The 18,755-nt window shown below is 49.7% G+C and overlaps 2 protein-coding genes and 1 long non-coding RNA gene across 3 annotated transcripts in view; 2 read left to right on the plus strand and 1 right to left on the minus strand.

Annotated features, from left to right (window-relative positions):
• The window catches only part of LOC140362502 (uncharacterized), a 1,733-nt gene extending 119 nt beyond the window's left edge, over positions 1-1,614 (plus strand). The window contains exons 2-3 of the long non-coding RNA XR_011927108.1: positions 582-638; positions 1,512-1,614. This is a non-coding gene — a long non-coding RNA (uncharacterized lncRNA). The remainder of the gene's footprint in view (positions 1-581; positions 639-1,511) is intronic.
• Positions 1,615-2,594: 980 nt separating this feature from the next.
• On the plus strand, positions 2,595-4,939 carry LOC140363630 (L-rhamnose-binding lectin SML-like). The gene is made up of 6 exons (XM_072450260.1): positions 2,595-2,641; positions 2,701-2,807; positions 3,196-3,240; positions 4,115-4,247; positions 4,752-4,855; positions 4,929-4,939. The coding sequence occupies exons 1-6, from the start codon at positions 2,595-2,597 to the stop codon at positions 4,937-4,939; spliced, it is 447 nt and encodes a 148-aa protein (XP_072306361.1).
• Positions 4,940-4,995: 56 nt separating this feature from the next.
• dnase1l1 (deoxyribonuclease I-like 1) lies at positions 4,996-18,470 on the minus strand. The gene is made up of 9 exons (XM_072450202.1): positions 17,980-18,470; positions 14,701-14,846; positions 13,295-13,383; positions 10,459-10,545; positions 7,672-7,784; positions 7,414-7,526; positions 7,062-7,219; positions 6,134-6,230; positions 4,996-6,072 (listed from the first exon to the last, which is right to left on the minus strand). Exons 2-9 carry the CDS (start codon positions 14,836-14,838, stop codon positions 5,935-5,937), a joined length of 933 nt encoding a protein of 310 aa, XP_072306303.1. The 5' UTR covers positions 14,839-14,846; positions 17,980-18,470; the 3' UTR covers positions 4,996-5,934.
• Positions 18,471-18,755: the final 285 nt, after the last annotated feature.

The following is an 18,755-nucleotide window of genomic DNA, read 5'->3' on the forward strand; positions in this document are numbered from 1 at the left end:
CACATGCTCAGTTAGAGCTTCTCTCCTCTGCACATGCTCAGTCAGGGCTTCTCTCCTCTGCACATGCTCAGTTAGAGCTTCTCTCCTCTGCACATGCTCAGTCAGGGCTTCTCTCCTCTGCACATGCTCAGTCAGGGCTTCTCTCCTCTGCACATGCTCAGTCAGGGCTTCTCTTCTCTGCACATGCTCAGTCAGGGCTTCTCTTCTCTGCACATGCTCAGTCAGGGCTTCTCTTCTCTGCACATGCTCAGTCAGGGCTTCTCTTCTCTGCACATGCTCAGTCAGGGCTAGAGGGCGGCGAATGATCGGGCCTCTGAACACGCCCACAGACTGAGCAGCTGCAGGAGAAGAAGAGCCGAGCTTCCTGCAGTACTGCTTAGCGCCTGTAGAGGCTCCAGCAGCAGAAAAGGGGGGAAACAGGCTTATTTAGATAGATTTACATATATCTTACTTTTATTTTGACTGTTTCAAGTTAAAGATGTCACGATGTTTGAGAAGAAACAGCTTTGCATAAATTCACTTTCACATTCTCTTTGATCTCCTGAAACATAAAGTTGAAGTTGACCTCGTGTCTGTTCCAGGGGCCAGTGCAGAGAAGACAGTGACCTGCGGGGCCCATGTGCACCGCCTCAGCTGTGGTAAGGACACGCCCACCTCAAAGACTTCAACCAATCAAATGCAAATGAAGCGACATCATAAACGTATTTAAAGACGACATATTGTGCTGTTTTACATTTACATATGACATTTCAAACTTCTCCTTTTTCTCCGCCTTTTACGGACTCATGATGTCATATTATAAGTTGTATAATTGTCTTTTCGCAAGAACAAAACAGTAACTTTAGGATTTAAATTAGAAACACGCCTCATGCCACCAGAGGGCGCTGTTCCTTTAAGACTTAAGTGGGTTAAATGAAACATCGTTAGTTGCAGATTGGATAAAGTTGTTGTGTAGTGCCGGGGTCAAAGGTCGGGGGTGTTAAAGTGCCACCGCAGCCTAAAAGCACCAAACAGTTCATCGTTGTCTAGGGTTAGGGTTAGACAACGGCAGCGGCCATCTTGTGGGTGGAGACAGAGCTAAATTCTAACAGAAATGAATGTAAACACAGGGATAAAGCGTTTAATCAACAAATAATGGTATATTTGTGTCTTCATGATGCAGAACTGGCCCCGTGTCTGTCGGGGCATCTGACGCTAACTCTGACCTGACTTATGAACACACATTCTTCTGTTCACTGCACAAACATCACCATTAAACTACCATCGATTTACTGCTGTCAATCATGAGTTTGTTCAGATTTATTCACATTCGTAATTGGATAAAGTGTTTATGACAAAACGAGGATTAAAAAGTGCAGCTCTTTTATCATTTCGTCGTAGCGTTTTCTCCGACACGACGCGGAGCTGGTCAGTACAGGTTACCACGGCAACAGTGAAGAGTGGCTGGCCTTTCTGAGCGTAATGGTGTTGTGTCCCGTGTGTCCCGTGTGTCCCGTGTGTCCCGTGTGCAGACAGCGGCGTGATCAGTGTGGACAAAGCGCTCTGGGGCAGAAGTGACCACACCACCTGCGCCGCCGGGAAGGAACAAGACGAGGTCGCCAACGATCACTGCCACGCGCCCGACGCACTCACGGTGCTCAAGGAGAGGTAAACAAGACCCCTGACCCCTGACCCCTAACCCCTAACCCCTAAACCCCTAACCCTTAACCCCTGACCCCTAACCCCTAACCTTAACCCTAACCCAGCCCGACGCGCTCACGGTGCTCAAGGAGAGGTAAACAAGACCCCTGACCCCTAAACCCCAACCACTAAACCCTTAACCCTAACCTTAACCCTAAACCCCTAACCCCTAAACCCCAACCCCTAACCCCTAAACCCAAACCCATAACCCCTGACCCCTAAACCCCTAACCCCTAAACCCCTAACCCTTAACCCCTGACCCCTAACCCCTAACCTTAACCCTAACCCAGCCCGACGCGCTCACGGTGCTCAAGGAGAGGTAAACAAGACCCCTGACCCCTAAACCCCTAACCCCTAAACCCAAACCCCTAACCCCTAACCCCTAACCCCAACCCCTAACCCCAAACCTTAACCCTTAACCCCTAACCCCTAACCCCAACCCCTAACCCCTAACCTTAACCCTTAACCCCTAACCCCTAACCCCAACCCCTAACCCCTAACCTTAACCCTTAACCCCTAACCCCTAACCCCTAACCCCTAACCCCTAACCTTAACCCTTAACCCCTAACCCCAACCCCTAACCCCTAACCTTAACCCTTAACCCCTAACCCCTAACCCCTAACCCCTAACCCCTAACCCCAACCCCTAACCCCTAACCTTAACCCTTAACCCCTAACCCTGCCTTTTTGCCCCGTTTGACAATTTTTGGTGACGTTTAAAATTGTACTTCCTGGTGCAGCAGCAAATAGGTGATTCCACAGCTGTTACCAAGCAACCAGACTGTAAACAAGAGCCACCAGCTTTATGAACGACAGCACAGTTATGATTTTACAAACAATAATCCACCTTTTTAAAACCTTTATCTCGCCAAATGACCGTTTGAACTGTCAGCAAAGTGCAACATTTGTGATGGAATGACGCTTTTTGATGACATCACAGAGGGATTCATTTTGAACTGTCAGTTTCAACTTCTCTTTTGACATTTGTCTTCACAAACCGCAACTTGACCGTCTCTTTCAGATGCAACGGAAAGAAGTGGTGCGAGCTGAACGGGAACGTGTTCACGACGGACCCCTGCACTGAAACGTTCAAGTACATGGAGACGTCCTTCTCCTGCGTCCCGGCCAGTGAGTTCAGACACATTCACTTCATCCCAGAGTCACATAATGTAGTGAGTTCAGACACATTCACTTCAGCCCCAGAGTCACATAATGTAGTGAGTTCAGACACATTCACTTCAGCCCCGGAGTCACATAATGTAGTGACGTTGGCCTGGACTAAAGTCTGCGGCCCGCCTGCGGCCCGTCTGCGGCTCGCCTGCGGCCCGCCTGCGGCCCGCCTGCGGCCCGCCTGCGGCTCGTCTGCGGCCCGTCTGCGGCTCCCCTGCGGCCCGCCTGCGGCCCGTCTGCGGCCCGTCTGCGGCCCGTCTGCGGCCCGTCTGCGGCCCGCCTGCGGCCCGTCTGCGGCCCGCCTGCGGCCCGTCTGGATGATGTTTTTCTTGTGTTTTGTTCTCAGTTCATCGCATCGCTTGTGAGCACTCGATGGCCAACCTTCATTGCGGTGAGTCACAGGAAATCACAATTGTGTCGTCTTTGAGCCCTAAAATGTGAATCTGAAAACAAACGTAAACGTCTTCCACTCTGCTGCGAAGTATCGAGTTTGTGTCTGACGTCTAAGACAGAAACTCAAGTCAAACGTTGTAAAAAAGCAGATTTCTAACACATTTATCACACGCAGCAGAAAACATGACGTTACTCCTTAAACACCATGTTTCTTGAGGAGCTTTACTGTTGTCTTGAGTTGAAGTGTCCTTTATCTCCCCGTGCCGTTAGCAAACGACACCCAGAACCTGCAGAATTTGACTTTTGACTCCATAAAGTGAATTTGAGTGAAATGAAAGCTCCACGGACAAAAGTGAGGCTAAAATAGTGAAGCAACACGACGTCGAGGAACATTTCTCAAGTTAAAGAACGTCGTTTTGTGAACTCGATTTTCCATCAATGAAGTGAACGAGCGAGACCAGTTCCTCTGGTTCCTCTTGTTCATCTGGTTCCTCTGGTTGATCTGGTTCCTCTGGTTCCTCTTGTTCATCTGGTTCCTCTGGTTCCTCTGGTTCATCTGGTTCCTCTGGTTCCTCTGGTTCCTCTTGTTCATCTGGTTCCTCTGGTTCCTCTGGTTCCTCTGGTTCCTCTGGTTCCTCTTGTTCATCTGGTTCCTCTGGTTCCTCTGGTTCCTCTTGTTCATCTGGTTCCTCTGGTTCCTCTTGTTCATCTGGTTCCTCTGGTTCCTCTGGTTCCTCTGGTTCCTCTGGTTCCTCTTGTTCATCTGGTTCCTCTGGTTGATCTGGTTCCTCTGGTTGATCTGGTTCCTCTGGTTCCTCTGGTTCCTCTGGTTCCTCTGGTTCATGAAGGTCAAAGGTCTCTGGTTCTTTCAGGCGCTGGTGAAGTGATCAAAGTCCTGGGAGCAGATCTTGGACGCAGAGACCACACGACTTGCGCCTTCAGACGAGAACCGGCTCGATTAGAGAAGATCGACTGCACCAGGCACACGGCTGTCCTGGCCCAGAAGTAAGTCTGCAAGATGAGCTCTAAAAGGCCCTAATATAAGATCTAAAAGGCCCTAATATAAGCTCTAAAAGGACCAAATATAAGATCTAAAAGGCCCTAATATAAGATCTAAAAGGCCCTAATATAAGCTCTAAAAGGACCAAATATAAGATCTAAAAGGCCCTAATATAAGATCTAAAAGGCCCTAATATAAGCTCTAAAAGGACCAAATATAAGATCTAAAAGGCCCTAATATAAGCTCTAAAAGGACCAAAATGTAAACTCTTATATACCGGGTCTAAACCAGGTTTAAACCAGGACTAAACCAGGACTAAACCAGGTTTAAATCAGGACTAAACCAGGACTAAACCAGGACTAAACCAGGTCTAAACCAGGTCTAAACCAGGACTAAACCAGGACTAAACCAGGTCTAAACCAGGTCTAAACCAGGACAAAACCAGGACTAAACCAGGACTAAACCAGGTCTAAACCAGGTCTAAACTTGGAGCCTGTTTCCCTCCTCAGATGCGATGGGAAGAACCAGTGCACGGTCCGAGCGTCCCAGAGCGTTTTGGGGACGTCCTGCATGGACACGTCCCTGTACCTGGAGTACGCCTTCACCTGCAGCGGTAATAACCAGAACTCACACTCCACTCATTGTGTCAAACGCAGATATTTAACGACGCTTTTCTCTCTTTTCAGCTGCAAAGTAAATCCAATAAAAGCTGTTCAACCTTTAATTTGTGTCTTTATTTCTTTCTTTCATTAAAATGATACAAACATAACAAGGCAAGTTTATTTATCGAGCACATTTCATACACAAGGCAATTCAAAGCTTCACAGCAGGAAAAATGCATTCGAATCACAAAGAAATTACAGAAACAGAAATACAATAAAATTAACTAAATAAGAAATGTGATTAAAAAAAACAAACACATAGCCACAAAGGGTAACGTGTTTACGGAGTCCAACTCCTTTTTAAATCCTTTTTAAATCAGTCCAACTGATGTACAAACGTCATGTCGTTCACACCTTCATTTACATTTAAGCAGTATTTACATTTTTTGGCACATTCAACATTTAAAATTCACCACAGAGAAAAGAAGTCTGTGTGTCTCATGTTTGAAATGATTTTCTTCTGAAAAATGTACAAAAAACATCAATAAAACTTTAATTCAAACGACTTTAAATAGTTTAGTGCAGGGGGGTCCAAACCTTTTTCACAAAGGGTCGCATATTGAAACTTATACGGAGCAGAGGGCCACAAACAACCCGAAAATGTCGATTTTTTGCATTTGACATAGTTCTGATGCCTCCACACCTTTAATCAGACTTGGAACATTAATATTATGTTGTTATAACATCAACATGCTTCAATCTCTCCAATTTTACAGTAAAAACTATTACTTTTTGTTGTTTGGACAAACTTAGGAGGAAGCCTGAGGGCCGACAAAAATTGGTCTGAGGGCCGCATTTGGCCCCCGGGCCTTAGTTTGGACTTGCCTGGTTTAGTGGGAGTAGAGCTCGTCACCGCCGCCCTCTACTGGAGGCTTTGTGCATTGTCCCTGTGACTTCCTCGTTACTGATGGTTCATTAGAATCTTCTGAGAAGTTTTGAAAAAGCAAAATTAACATCTAATAATCACATAAGAGAGGATTAAAAACAGTGCCAAAGCTTCAGCTCGTGGGCGTGTCCCGAGTCCGTGACCTCAGCTGTGCAGGAGGTCGAGGGTCACCAGGAGCAGCAGGAGCACGGGGCAGGAGAGACTGGAGGCTCCTGACCTCCAGCTGAAGAGCCCCGACTTCAGCCGCACCTCCACCGGGTAATGGTCACTCACGGCCAGCGCCTGGACAAGGACCATGTCATGTGACCATCATCAGAGCTTTGAGAGGGAAGAGAGTACCCACCTCGGGCTCGGAGAGCCCAAACTCCTGCTGGAAGTTGAAGACTGTGGCAGAAGAGGGCACCACTGAGTCCAGCAGCTTTCTCCCGCTCACCACAATCCTGAGGGCAAAGGTCAAAGGTCACACATCAGAACCTTTCTTTCAGTCCCAAAAAGGTACTCTCTCTCTCTCACCTGTCGTAGGCGCAGGAGGTACTCTCTCTCTCTCACCTGTTGTAGGCGCAGGAGGTACTCTCTCTCACCTGTTGTAGGCGCAGGAGGTACTCTCTCTCACCTGTTGTAGGCGCAGGAGGTACTCTCTCTCTCTCACCTGTCGTAGGCGCAGGAGGTACTCTCTCTCTCTCACCTGTCGTAGGCGCAGGAGGTACTCTCTCTCTCTCACCTGTTGTAGGCGCAGGAGGTACTCTCTCTCTCTCACCTGTCGTAGGCGCAGGAGGTACTCTCTCTCTCTCACCTGTTGTAGGCGCAGGAGGTACTCTCTCTCACCTGTTGTAGGCGCAGGAGGTACTCTCTCTCTCTCACCTGTCATAGGCGCAGGAGGTACTCTCTCTCTCTCACCTGTCGTAGGCGCAGGAGGTACTCTCTCTCACCTGTTGTAGGCGCAGGAGGTACTCTCTCTCTCTCACCTGTCATAGGCGCAGGAGGTACTCTCTCTCACCTGTCGTAGGCGCAGGAGGTACTCTCTCTCTCTCACCTGTCGTAGGCGCAGGAGGTACTCTCTCTCTCACCTGTCGTAGGCGCAGGAGGTACTCTCTCTCACCTGTTGTAGGCGCAGGAGGTACTCTCTCTCTCTCACCTGTCATAGGCGCAGGAGGTACTCTCTCTCACCTGTCGTAGGCGCAGGAGGTACTCTCTCTCTCTCACCTGTCATAGGCGCAGGAGGTACTCTCTCTCTCTCACCTGTCATAGGCGCAGGAGGTACTCTCTCTCACCTGTCGTAGGCGCAGGAGGTACTCTCTCTGACGGTGGTGTCGGTGCCTTCGGGGAGGAGCCACCTCAGATCGGGGTCTGTCATGAGCCGCACTTTCACTCGGTTCTTCTTGGCGACGTATCCACAGTCGGCGTTAAAGTCTCCGAGAAGCATCACGTTCTGGAACAAACCGTCTTTATCCGTTTCGTGATTTTATCGCCTTGTTTCCCCTGTCGTGAAGCTCTTTGCCCCGCCTTGTTTCCCCTGTCGTGAAGCTCGTTGCCCCGCCTTGTTTCCCCTGTCGTGAAGCTCGTTGCCCCGCCTCGTTGCCCCGCCTCGTTGCCCCGCCTCGAGGTCACCTGTAGGATCGGTACCTGTGTCTTCCACATCTTCTTGACGTCCTGCAGAACGTCGTACAGAGCGTCCAGTTCTTTGGTGGCGTTGGTCGGAGCCGTGTGCTGCGGGATGAGCACCAACTCCTTGATGTCTGAGGGAAAACGCACGGGAATGATTGGTCAGGGGGCGTGGTCGGGTCAGGGGGCGTGGTCAGTGGGTGGCGCCTCCTCTCTTCGTTCATCTTTGTTATTCAGTAAAAGGTCTACTGCCCCTTGTGGACATCTCATGCGGCGCACCTGTTTTCGGGGCCCTGAAGCGGACCACAAACGGCTCCCGGGCGAAAGCGTCCACGTCTCCAGGACGATCATCGGGAAACTGGTACGTCCCAGTGACGGACGCCGAGCTGGTCCTGCCAACGACATCACCACATCACCACATCACCACATCACCACATCACCACACGACATCACCACACGACATCACCACATGACATCACCACATGACATCACCACATGACATCACCACATCACCACACGACATCACCACATGACATCACCACATGACATCACCACATCACCACATGACATCACCACATGACATCACCACATCACCACATCACCACACGACATCACCACACGACATCACCACATCACCACACGACATCACCACATGACATCACCACATGACATCACCACATGACATCACCACATCACCACACGACATCACCACATGACATCACCACATGACATCACCACATGACATCACCACAAGACCTCATCACACGACATCACCACATGACATCACCACATGACATCACCACATCACCACATGACATCACCACATCACCACATGACATCACCACATCACCACATCACCACATGACATCACCACATCACCACATGACATCACCACATCACCACATCACCACATGACATCACCACATCACCACATGACATCACCACATCACCACATGACATCACCACATCACCACATGACATCACCACATGACATCACCACATCACCACATCACCACATGACATCACCACAAGACCTCACCACACGACATCACCACATGACATCACCACATGACATCACCACATCACCACATGACATCACCACATCACCACATGACATCATCACATCACCACATCACCACATGACATCACCACATCACCACATGACATCACCACATCACCACACGACATCACCACATGACATCACCACATGACATCACCACATGACATCACCACATGACATCACCACATCACCACATGACATCACCACATCACCACACGACATCACCACAAGACCTCATCACACGACATCACCACATGACATCACCACATGACATCACCACATCACCACATGACATCACCACATCACCACATGACATCACCACATCACCACATCACCACATGACATCACCACATCACCACATGACATCACCACATCACCACATGACATCACCACATCACCACATGACATCACCACATGACATCACCACATCACCACATCACCACATGACATCACCACAAGACCTCACCACACGACATCACCACATGACATCACCACATGACATCACCACATCACCACATGACATCACCACATCACCACATGACATCACCACATCACCACATCACCACATGACATCACCACATCACCACATGACATCACCACATCACCACATGACATCACCACATCACCACATGACATCACCACATGACATCACCACATGACATCACCACATCACCACATGACATCACCACATCACCACATGACATCACCACATCACCACATGACATCACCACATCACCACATGACATCACCACATCACCACATGACATCACCACATCACCACATGACATCACCACATGACATCACCACATCACCACATGACATCACCACATCACCACATGACATCACCACAAGACCTCACCACACGACATCACCACATGACATCACCACATGACATCACCACATCACCACATGACATCACCACATCACCACATGACATCACCACATCACCACATCACCACATGACATCACCACATCACCACATGACATCACCACATCACCACATGACATCACCACATCACCACATGACATCACCACATGACATCACCACATGACATCACCACATCACCACATGACATCACCACATCACCACATGACATCACCACATCACCACATGACATCACCACGCGACATCACCACATGACATCACCACATCACCACATGACATCATCACACAACATCACCACATGACATCACCACATGACATCACCACATCACCACATGACATCACCACATCACCACATGACATCACCACGCGACATCACCACATGACATCACCACATCACCACATGACATCACCACATCACCACATGACATCACCACATCACCACATCACCACATGACATCACCACATCACCACATGACATCACCACATCACCACATGACATCACCACATCACCACATCACCACATGACATCACCACATCACCACATGACATCACCACATCACCACATGACATCACCACATGACATCACCACATGACATCACCACATCACCACATGACATCACCACATCACCACATGACATCACCACATCACCACATGACATCACCACGCGACATCACCACATGACATCACCACATCACCACATGACATCATCACACAACATCACCACATGACATCACCACATGACATCACCACATCACCACATGACATCACCACATCACCACATGACATCACCACATCACCACATCACCACATGACATCACCACATGACATCACCACATCACCACATGACATCACCACATCACCACATGACATCACCACGCGACATCACCACATGACATCACCACATCACCACATGACATCACCACATCACCACATCACCACATGACATCACCACATCACCACATGACATCACCACATCACCACATGACATCACCACATCACCACATCACCACATGACATCACCACATCACCACATGACATCACCACATCACCACATGACATCACCACATGACATCACCACATCACGTCACACACTTAACACATAAAGACAGTTGGACGCACTTGTAGAAGAAGACGTACTGCTCCTGGTACGACTCAGAGCGTCCCAACCTCTCACTGGCCACAAAGTCATACTCAGCTCCTCTGCCTCTGAGGAGGAGGAGAGAGGAGGAGAGGAGGAGGAGAGAGGAGGAGAGAGGAGGAGAGGAGGAGGAGAGAGGAGGAGAGGAGGAGGAGGTGAGAGGAGGAGAGGAGGAAGAGAGAGGAGGAGAGGAGGAGGAGGTGAGAGGAGGAGAGAGGAGGAGAGGAGGAGGAGGTGAGAGGAGAGAGGAGGAGAGAGGAGGAGAGAGGAGGTGAGAGGAGGAGAGGAGAAGAGGAGAGAGGAGGAGAGGAGGAGGAGAGAGGAGGAGAGAGGAGGTGAGAGGAGGAGAGGAGAAGAGGAGAGAGGAGGAGAGGAGGAGGAGAGAGGAGGAGAGGAGGTGAGAGGAGAGAGGAGGAGGAGAGAGGAGAGAGGAGAAGAGGAGGAGGAGAGAGGAGGAGAGGAGGAGGAGAGAGGAGAGAGGAGGAGGAGAGGAGGAGGAGAGAGGAGGAGAGAGGAGGAGAGGAGGAGGAGAGAGGAGGAGAGGAGGAGGAGGTGAGAGGAGGAGAGGAGGAGGAGGTGAGAGGAGGAGAGGAGGAGGAGGTGAGAGGAGGAGAGAGGAGGTGAGAGGAGGAGAGAGGAGGAGAGGAGGAGGAGAGAGGAGGAGGAGGTGAGAGGAGGAGAGGAGGAAGAGAGAGGAGGAGAGGAGGAGGAGGTGAGAGGAGGAGAGAGGAGGAGAGGAGGAGGTGAGAGGAGAGAGGAGGAGAGAGGAGGAGAGAGGAGGTGAGAGGAGGAGAGGAGAAGAGGAGAGAGGAGGAGAGGAGGAGGAGAGAGGAGGAGAGAGGAGGTGAGAGGAGGAGAGGAGGAAGAGAGAGGAGGAGAGAGGAGAGAGGAGGAGGAGAGGAGGAGGAGAGAGGAGGAGAGAGGAGGAGAGGAGGAGGAGAGAGGAGGAGAGGAGGAGGAGGTGAGAGGAGAGAGGAGGTGAGAGGAGAGAGGAGGAGGAGAGAGGAGAGAGGAGAAGAGGAGGAGGTGAGAGGAGAGAGGAGGAGGAGAGGAGGAGGAGAGAGGAGGAGAGAGGAGGAGAGGAGGAGGAGAGAGGAGGAGAGGAGGAGGAGGTGAGAGGAGGAGAGGAGGAAGAGAGAGGAGGAGAGGAGGAGGAGGTGAGAGGAGGAGAGAGGAGGAGAGGAGGAGGAGGTGAGAGGAGAGAGGAGGAGAGAGGAGGAGAGAGGAGGTGAGAGGAGGAGAGGAGAAGAGGAGAGAGGAGGAGAGGAGGAGGAGAGAGGAGGAGAGAGGAGGTGAGAGGAGGAGAGGAGAAGAGGAGAGAGGAGGAGAGGAGGAGGAGAGAGGAGGAGAGGAGGTGAGAGGAGAGAGGAGGAGGAGAGAGGAGAGAGGAGAAGAGGAGGAGGAGAGAGGAGGAGAGGAGGAGGAGGAGGTGAGAGGAGGAGAGGAGGAGGAGGTGAGAGGAGGAGAGGAGGAGGAGGTGAGAGGAGGAGAGAGGAGGAGAGGAGGAGGAGAGAGGAGGAGGAGGTGAGAGGAGGAGAGGAGGAAGAGAGAGGAGGAGAGGAGGAGGAGGTGAGAGGAGGAGAGAGGAGGAGAGGAGGAGGTGAGAGGAGAGAGGAGGAGAGAGGAGGAGAGAGGAGGTGAGAGGAGGAGAGGAGAAGAGGAGAGAGGAGGAGAGGAGGAGGAGAGAGGAGGAGAGAGGAGGTGAGAGGAGGAGAGGAGGAAGAGAGAGGAGGAGAGAGGAGAGAGGAGGAGGAGAGGAGGAGGAGAGAGGAGGAGAGAGGAGGAGAGGAGGAGGAGAGAGGAGGAGAGGAGGAGGAGGTGAGAGGAGAGAGGAGGTGAGAGGAGAGAGGAGGAGGAGAGAGGAGAGAGGAGAAGAGGAGGAGGTGAGAGGAGAGAGGAGGAGGAGAGGAGGAGGAGAGAGGAGGAGAGAGGAGGAGAGGAGGAGGAGAGAGGAGGAGAGGAGGAGGAGGTGAGAGGAGGAGAGGAGGAGGAGAGAGGAGGAGAGGAGGAGGAGGTGAGAGGAGGAGAGAGGAGGAGAGGAGGAGGAGGTGAGAGGAGAGAGGAGGAGAGAGGAGGAGAGAGGAGGTGAGAGGAGGAGAGGAGAAGAGGAGAGAGGAGGAGAGGAGGAGGAGAGAGGAGGAGAGAGGAGGTGAGAGGAGGAGAGGAGAAGAGGAGAGAGGAGGAGAGGAGGAGGAGAGAGGAGGAGAGGAGGAGGAGGTGAGAGGAGAGAGGAGGTGAGAGGGGAGAGGAGGAGGAGAGAGGAGAGAGGAGAAGAGGAGGAGGAGAGAGGAGGAGAGGAGGAGGAGAGAGGAGAGAGGAGAAGAGGAGGAGGAGAGGAGGAGGAGAGAGGAGGAGAGAGGAGGAGGAGAGAGGAGGAGAGAGGAGAGAGGAGTGAGAGGAGGAGAGGCGGAGGAGAGGAGGAGAGAGGAGGAGGAGTTATTATTATGATGGTGAAGTTTGTCTCTAAATGTGACGACAGCAGACATTCAAATGTCTCAGTCCATAGATTGTGGGAGTGGCCCCTGAGCTCAGGCCATGTCTGATTGGCTGGTGCTCAGTGACCGCTCACTCTCGTGCCCCCTGGTGGTCAGAGTGAGAATAATGATCAAACACGACATAAAGGGTTCTAACTCAGAGTTTAAGTTCTTTATTTTCTCTGTTTTATGTTTAATTTAATGAAAATTTTGTTCTAATTTAGTCCATTTTCACACGCTTGATCTTCATTTCCTGTCCGTTAATATTGTTTCTTTAAAACATTGACTTCTCTCTTTTGGATTCAGGTGCATTTGCAGAGAAAGTGTCTAAGTCGTTTCTCACGTGTTGAGCTGAGCGAGCAGCGCCGGAAGAGCTTTGTGTTTACTGTCTCTGACCTCCTGCAGCAGACACACATCACAGCGAGACACCACCTGCAACAGAGACACGCTTAGTCCTGCTTTAGTCCTGGTTTAGACCTGCTTTAGTCCTGCTTTAGATTTGGTTTAGTCCTGGTTTAGACTCGCTTTAGTCCTGCTTTAGTCCCGGTTTAGTCATGTTTTAGTCATGTTTTAGTCCTGTTTTAGTCCTGGTTTAGGCCAGTTTTATTCCCGCTTTATTCCCGCTTTAGTCCCGCTTTAGTCCCCTTTTAGTCCTGTTTTAGACCAGCTTTAGTCATGGTTTAGACCTGCTTTAGTCCTGGTTTAGTCCTGCTTTAGTCCTGTTTTAGTCCTGCTTCAGTCCAGCTTTAGTCCAGCTTTAGATCTGCTTTAATCCCATTTTAGTCCCGTTTTAGTCCTGGTTTAGACCTGGTTTAGTCCTGCTTTAGTCCTGCTTTAGACCCGCTTTAGACCCGGTTTAGTCCTGGTTTAGACCCGCTTTAGTCCCGGTTTAGTCCCGGTTTAGTCCTGGTTTAGTCCTGCTTTAGTCCTGGTTTAGACCTGGTTTAGCCCTGGTTTAGTCCTGGTTTAGTCCTGCTTTAGACCCGCTTTAGTCCTGGTTTAGTCCTGGTTTAGACCTGCTGAAGTCCTGGTTTAGACCTGGTTTAGTCCTGCTTTAGTCCCGGTTTAGTCATGTTTTAGTCATGTTTTAGTCCTGTTTTAGTCATGTTTTAGTACTGGTTTAGTCCAGTTTTAGTCTTGCTTTAGTCCTGCTTTAGACCAGTTTTATTCCCGCTTTAGTCCCGCTTTAGTCCTGTTTTAGACCAGCTTTAGTCATGGTTTAGACCTGCTTTAGTCCTGTTTTAGACCTGCTTTAGTCCTGTTTTAGTCCTGTTGGGACCTGCTTTAATCCCATTTTAGTCCCGTTTTAGTCCTGGTTTAGACCTGGTTTAGTCCTGGTTTAGTCCTGCTTTAGTCCTGCTTTAGACCCGCTTTATTCCTGGTTTAGTCCTGGTTTAGTCCTGCTTTAGTCCTGCTTTAGACCCGCTTTATTCCTGGTTTAGTCCTGGTTTAGACCTGCTGAAGTCCTGGTTTAGACCCGCTTTAGTCCCGTTTTAGTCCCGGTTTAGACCCGGTTTAGGCCCGGTTTAGATCTGGTTTAGTCCCGGTTTAGTCCTGGTTTAGTCCCGCAAACATGTGACGAGAGAAGACGTTCATGAGCTCAGCCACAGGAAGTGACACGACCTGAGCCACAGGAAGTGACACGACCTCAGCCACAGGAAGTGACACGACCTCAGCCACAGGAAGTGACACGACCTGCTTCTCTTTGACCCGTGACTGACCCGTTTGTGGGTCAAACGCTGTCATTACCTGGACCAGAGCTGCCATGACCTTAGGGTCTTTGGACTTGGACTCTCCAAAATGATGAGCATTAAAAGCACAGATCCTGAAGGCGGAGCTCAGCTGAAGGTCACACCAGAAGAGGACGAGGACGAGACGAAGGTCCATCCTCACTCCTGAAAGAGACAACATACGGCTCATGAAGACGAGACGAGGAAGAGGACGAGGAAGAGGACGAGACGAGGAAGAGGAGGAGGAGAGGACGAGGAAGAAGACGAGACAAAGGTCCATCCTCGCTCCTGAAAGAGACAACGTACGGCTCATGAAGACAAGACAAGGACGAGACGAGGAAGAGGATGAGACGAGGAAGAGGACGAGGGAGAGGACGAGGAAGAAGACGAGATGAGGAAGAGGAGGAGAGGACGAGGAAGAAGACGAGACGAAGGTCCATCCTCGCTCCTGAAAGAGACAACGTACGGCTCATGAAGACAAGACAAGGACGAGACGAGGAAGAGGATGAGACGAGGAAGAGGACGAGACGAGGAAGAGGACGAGGGAGAGGACGAGGAAGAGACGAGGAAGAGGACAAGAAGAGGATGAGACGAAGGTCCATCCGCGCTCCTGAAAGAGACAACGTACAGCTCATGAAGACGAGACGAGGAAGCGGACGAGAGGAGGAAGAGGACGAGAGGAGGAAGAGGACGAGAGGAGGAAGAGGACGAGAGGAGGAAGAGGACGAGACGAGGAAGAGGACGAGAAGAGGACGAGAGGAGGAGTCTTTCTCCTGAACAGCTGATATTTAGGCGTGGTCCTCGTGTAGAACGTTTAAAGGTGCAGTTCTTTCTAAAGGTCAGAGGGGGCGCCAGAGGGAGAGGATAGTATTTATCTTTTGTCTCCAGACGTCACGACTATGGATTGCAAAAAAATGCCTCACATTGTGTTTGGAAATGTCTGGTTTTGGTCAAATATATTAGAACATCATCTGCAATTTTATGTGAATTGTTTCTGATCGTCTCATAAATGTGGACATTACAAAGTGAACAGGAGGAGGGACCAAGCACAGCCCTGTCTCATCCCTTTCTCCAAAGTCTTGATTTTGGATCATCGTAAAGAGCCCCAATATTTTTTTTTAATAATAAATCATCTATTTTAAATGTTCTGCACTTTAAATAAATAAGTCCAGCCACAGAATCTCCTTCTCCTCGTCCAGACGTAGTATTCCATCTTTGTTTCGTTGTGTTTGTGTTTGTTTCATTGTGTGTAAAGATGGTCTTATGTCGTCTTGTGTCTGATCTTTGTGGATTCAGTTTGGGTGGATTTGTTCCATTCTTTTGGACATAATTGAGGTGAATAAACGATAGTCACATTCAGAAGAGAAATAGTCTCTATGAGGCACAGTCCAGTCGCTCCCTCAGGGACATGATGACCTCTGTCACACCAGGAGGGGAGGAGTTTTAAGTGCCAGTGAAAAGTTGGTAAAGTAAAGGAGTAAGTGTGTCTTTAGAGCTTTATACACTCTGAGGTGTGTCTTTAGAGCTTTATAACACTCTGAGGTGCGTCTTTAGAGCTTTATACCGCTTTGAGTTGTGTCTTTAGAGCTTTATACACTCTGAGGTGTGTCTTTAGAGCTTATACACTCTGAGGTGTGTCTTTAGAGCTTTATACACTCTGAGATGTGTCTTTAGAGCTTTATACACTCTGAGATGTGTCTTTAGAGCTTTATACACTCTGAGGTGCGTCTTTAGAGCTTTATACAACTCTGAGGTGCGTCTTTAGAGCTTTATACACTCTGAGGTGTGTCTTTAGAGCTTTATAAACTCTGAGGTGTGTCTTTAGAGCTTTATACACTCTGAGGTGTGTCTTTAGAGCTTTATACACTCTGAGGTGTGTCTTTAGAGCTTTATACACTCTGAGGTGTGTCTTTAGAGCTTTATACACTCTGAGGTGTGTCTTTAGAGCTTTATACACTCTGAGGTGTGTCTTTAGAGCTTTATACACTCTGAGGTGTGTCTTTAGAGCTTTATACACTCTGAGGTGTGTTTATTTCATCTTCTCTAACGCTGAAGATTTGAGAAAAAATACGTTCTTATTAAATGGATTGGGCTGATTTTCAGTCAAACAAAGAAACTTTTCACTTTTCAGTCCAAAGATGTAGTAAAAGTACTCGAGTACACATGGTTCATGTAAGTACTCGAGTACACATGGTTCATGTAAGTACCCGAGTACACATGGTTCATGTAGGTACTCGAGTACACATGGTTCATGTAAGTACTCGAGTACACATGGTTCATGTTTCCACTGTAAGTACTTGAGTACACATGGTTCATGTGAGTACTCGAGTACACATGGTTCATGTAAGTAATCAAGTACATAGTTTATGTTTCCACTGTAAGTACTCGAGTACACATGGTTCATGTAAGTACCCAAGTACACATGGTTCATGTAAGTACTCGAGTACACATGGTTCACGTTTCCACTGTAAGTACTCGAGTACACATGGTTCATGTGAGTACTCGAGTACACATGGTTCATGTAAGTACCCAAGTACACATGGTTCATGTAAGTACTCGAGTACACATGGTTCACGTTTCCACTGTAAGTACTCGAGTACACATGGTTCATGTGAGTACTCGAGTACACATGGTTCATGTAAGTACTTGAGTACACATGGTTCACGTTTCCACTGTAAGTACTCGAGTACACATGGTTCATGTGAGTACTCGAGTACACATGGTTCGAGTACACATGGTTCATGTAAGTACTCGAGTACACATAGTCCATGTAAGTACTCGAGTACACATGGTTCATGTAAGTACTCGAGTACACAGAGTCCATGTAAGTACTCGAGTACACATAGTTCATGTAAATACTCGAGTACATGAAGTTCATGTAAGTACTCGAGTACACATGGTTCATGTAAGTACTCGAGTACATATCATTCACACATTTCATGTTTTATTTTTAGACATGACAAAAGGGGAAATAACGACTCTAATTTCCATCGAGGCTCAAACACGTCCGCACAAGTTCCACTTCTGCTGCGTGTTTTGTGTCGTCATCGCTCCAAACACGACCAAACACACTTTACGCGCCCGAAACCCGCACGTTTACACATTTTTAAACACATGGTACTTTAGAGACGGTCCCTAACTGGCTCCCCGCGCAGAGCCGCTGCTCCCCGCGCGGAGCCGCTGCAGGCGGGGCACAGCCAGACGAAGCTCCCGCTGCAGCTGCGGAGGCGTGAAACGAACTTCACCGGCCACACGGTTCTACGGTACAGGAAAGCAGCGCGTCAAAAGCAGCTCTCACCGTGTCTTCCCGTGTCTCTGGCCGGGTCCCCCTGTCCGTGTCTTCGTGTCCCCCTGTCCGTGTCTTGGCTCCGTGTCTCCGTGTCCGTGTCTCTGGCCGGGTCCCCCTGTCCGTGTCTTCGTGTCCCCCTGTCCGTGTCTTGGCCCCGTGTCTCTGGCCGGGTCCCCCTGTCCGTGTCTTGGCTCCGTGTCTTGGCTCCGTGTCTCTGTCCGTGTCTTGGCTCCGTGTCTCTGTCCGTGTCTTGGCTCCGTGTCTCTGTCCGTGTCTTGGCTCCGTGTCTTGGCTCCGTGTCTCTGTCCGTGTCTTGGCTCCGTGTCTCTGTCCGTGTCTTGGCTCCGTGTCTCTGTCCGTGTCTTGGCTCCGTGTCTCTGTCCGTGTCTTGGCTCCGTGTCTCTGTCCGTGTCCTGGCTCCGTGTCTCTGTCTTTGTCTTGGCTCCGTGTCCGTGGAGCTGAAGCGGAAGATGAAGTGAGACCCGACGCGTCTGTCTCGGGGCGGGACTCACACTAAACTTAAAATGACAAAACCATTTCTGATTTGCTCTTGTCTCTTTCCTTGAACATGTTGAGTTTCTCACGTCCCGGGACATAAACATAAAGCACGTGATGTCTGCGGCTCGTGTAGGGTCACGTGGTTTCACTCTATTATTGAACAATGACCTGAGCACGCGCTGGATCTGACCAAAGATTAAACATTCTGGTTCAGTTCCATGTTAAGCCACCAGAGGCGCAATAGTGACGGAGGTTTGACTATTAAAATCACTTTATATTTCAATATT

The sequence above is a fragment of the Eucyclogobius newberryi genome, unplaced genomic scaffold (assembly GCF_026437365.1).
Source record: "Eucyclogobius newberryi isolate DKJ021-1_F unplaced genomic scaffold, fEucNew1.0.hap1 SCAF_17, whole genome shotgun sequence".
Classification (NCBI taxonomy): Eukaryota; Metazoa; Chordata; class Actinopteri; order Gobiiformes; family Gobiidae; genus Eucyclogobius; species Eucyclogobius newberryi.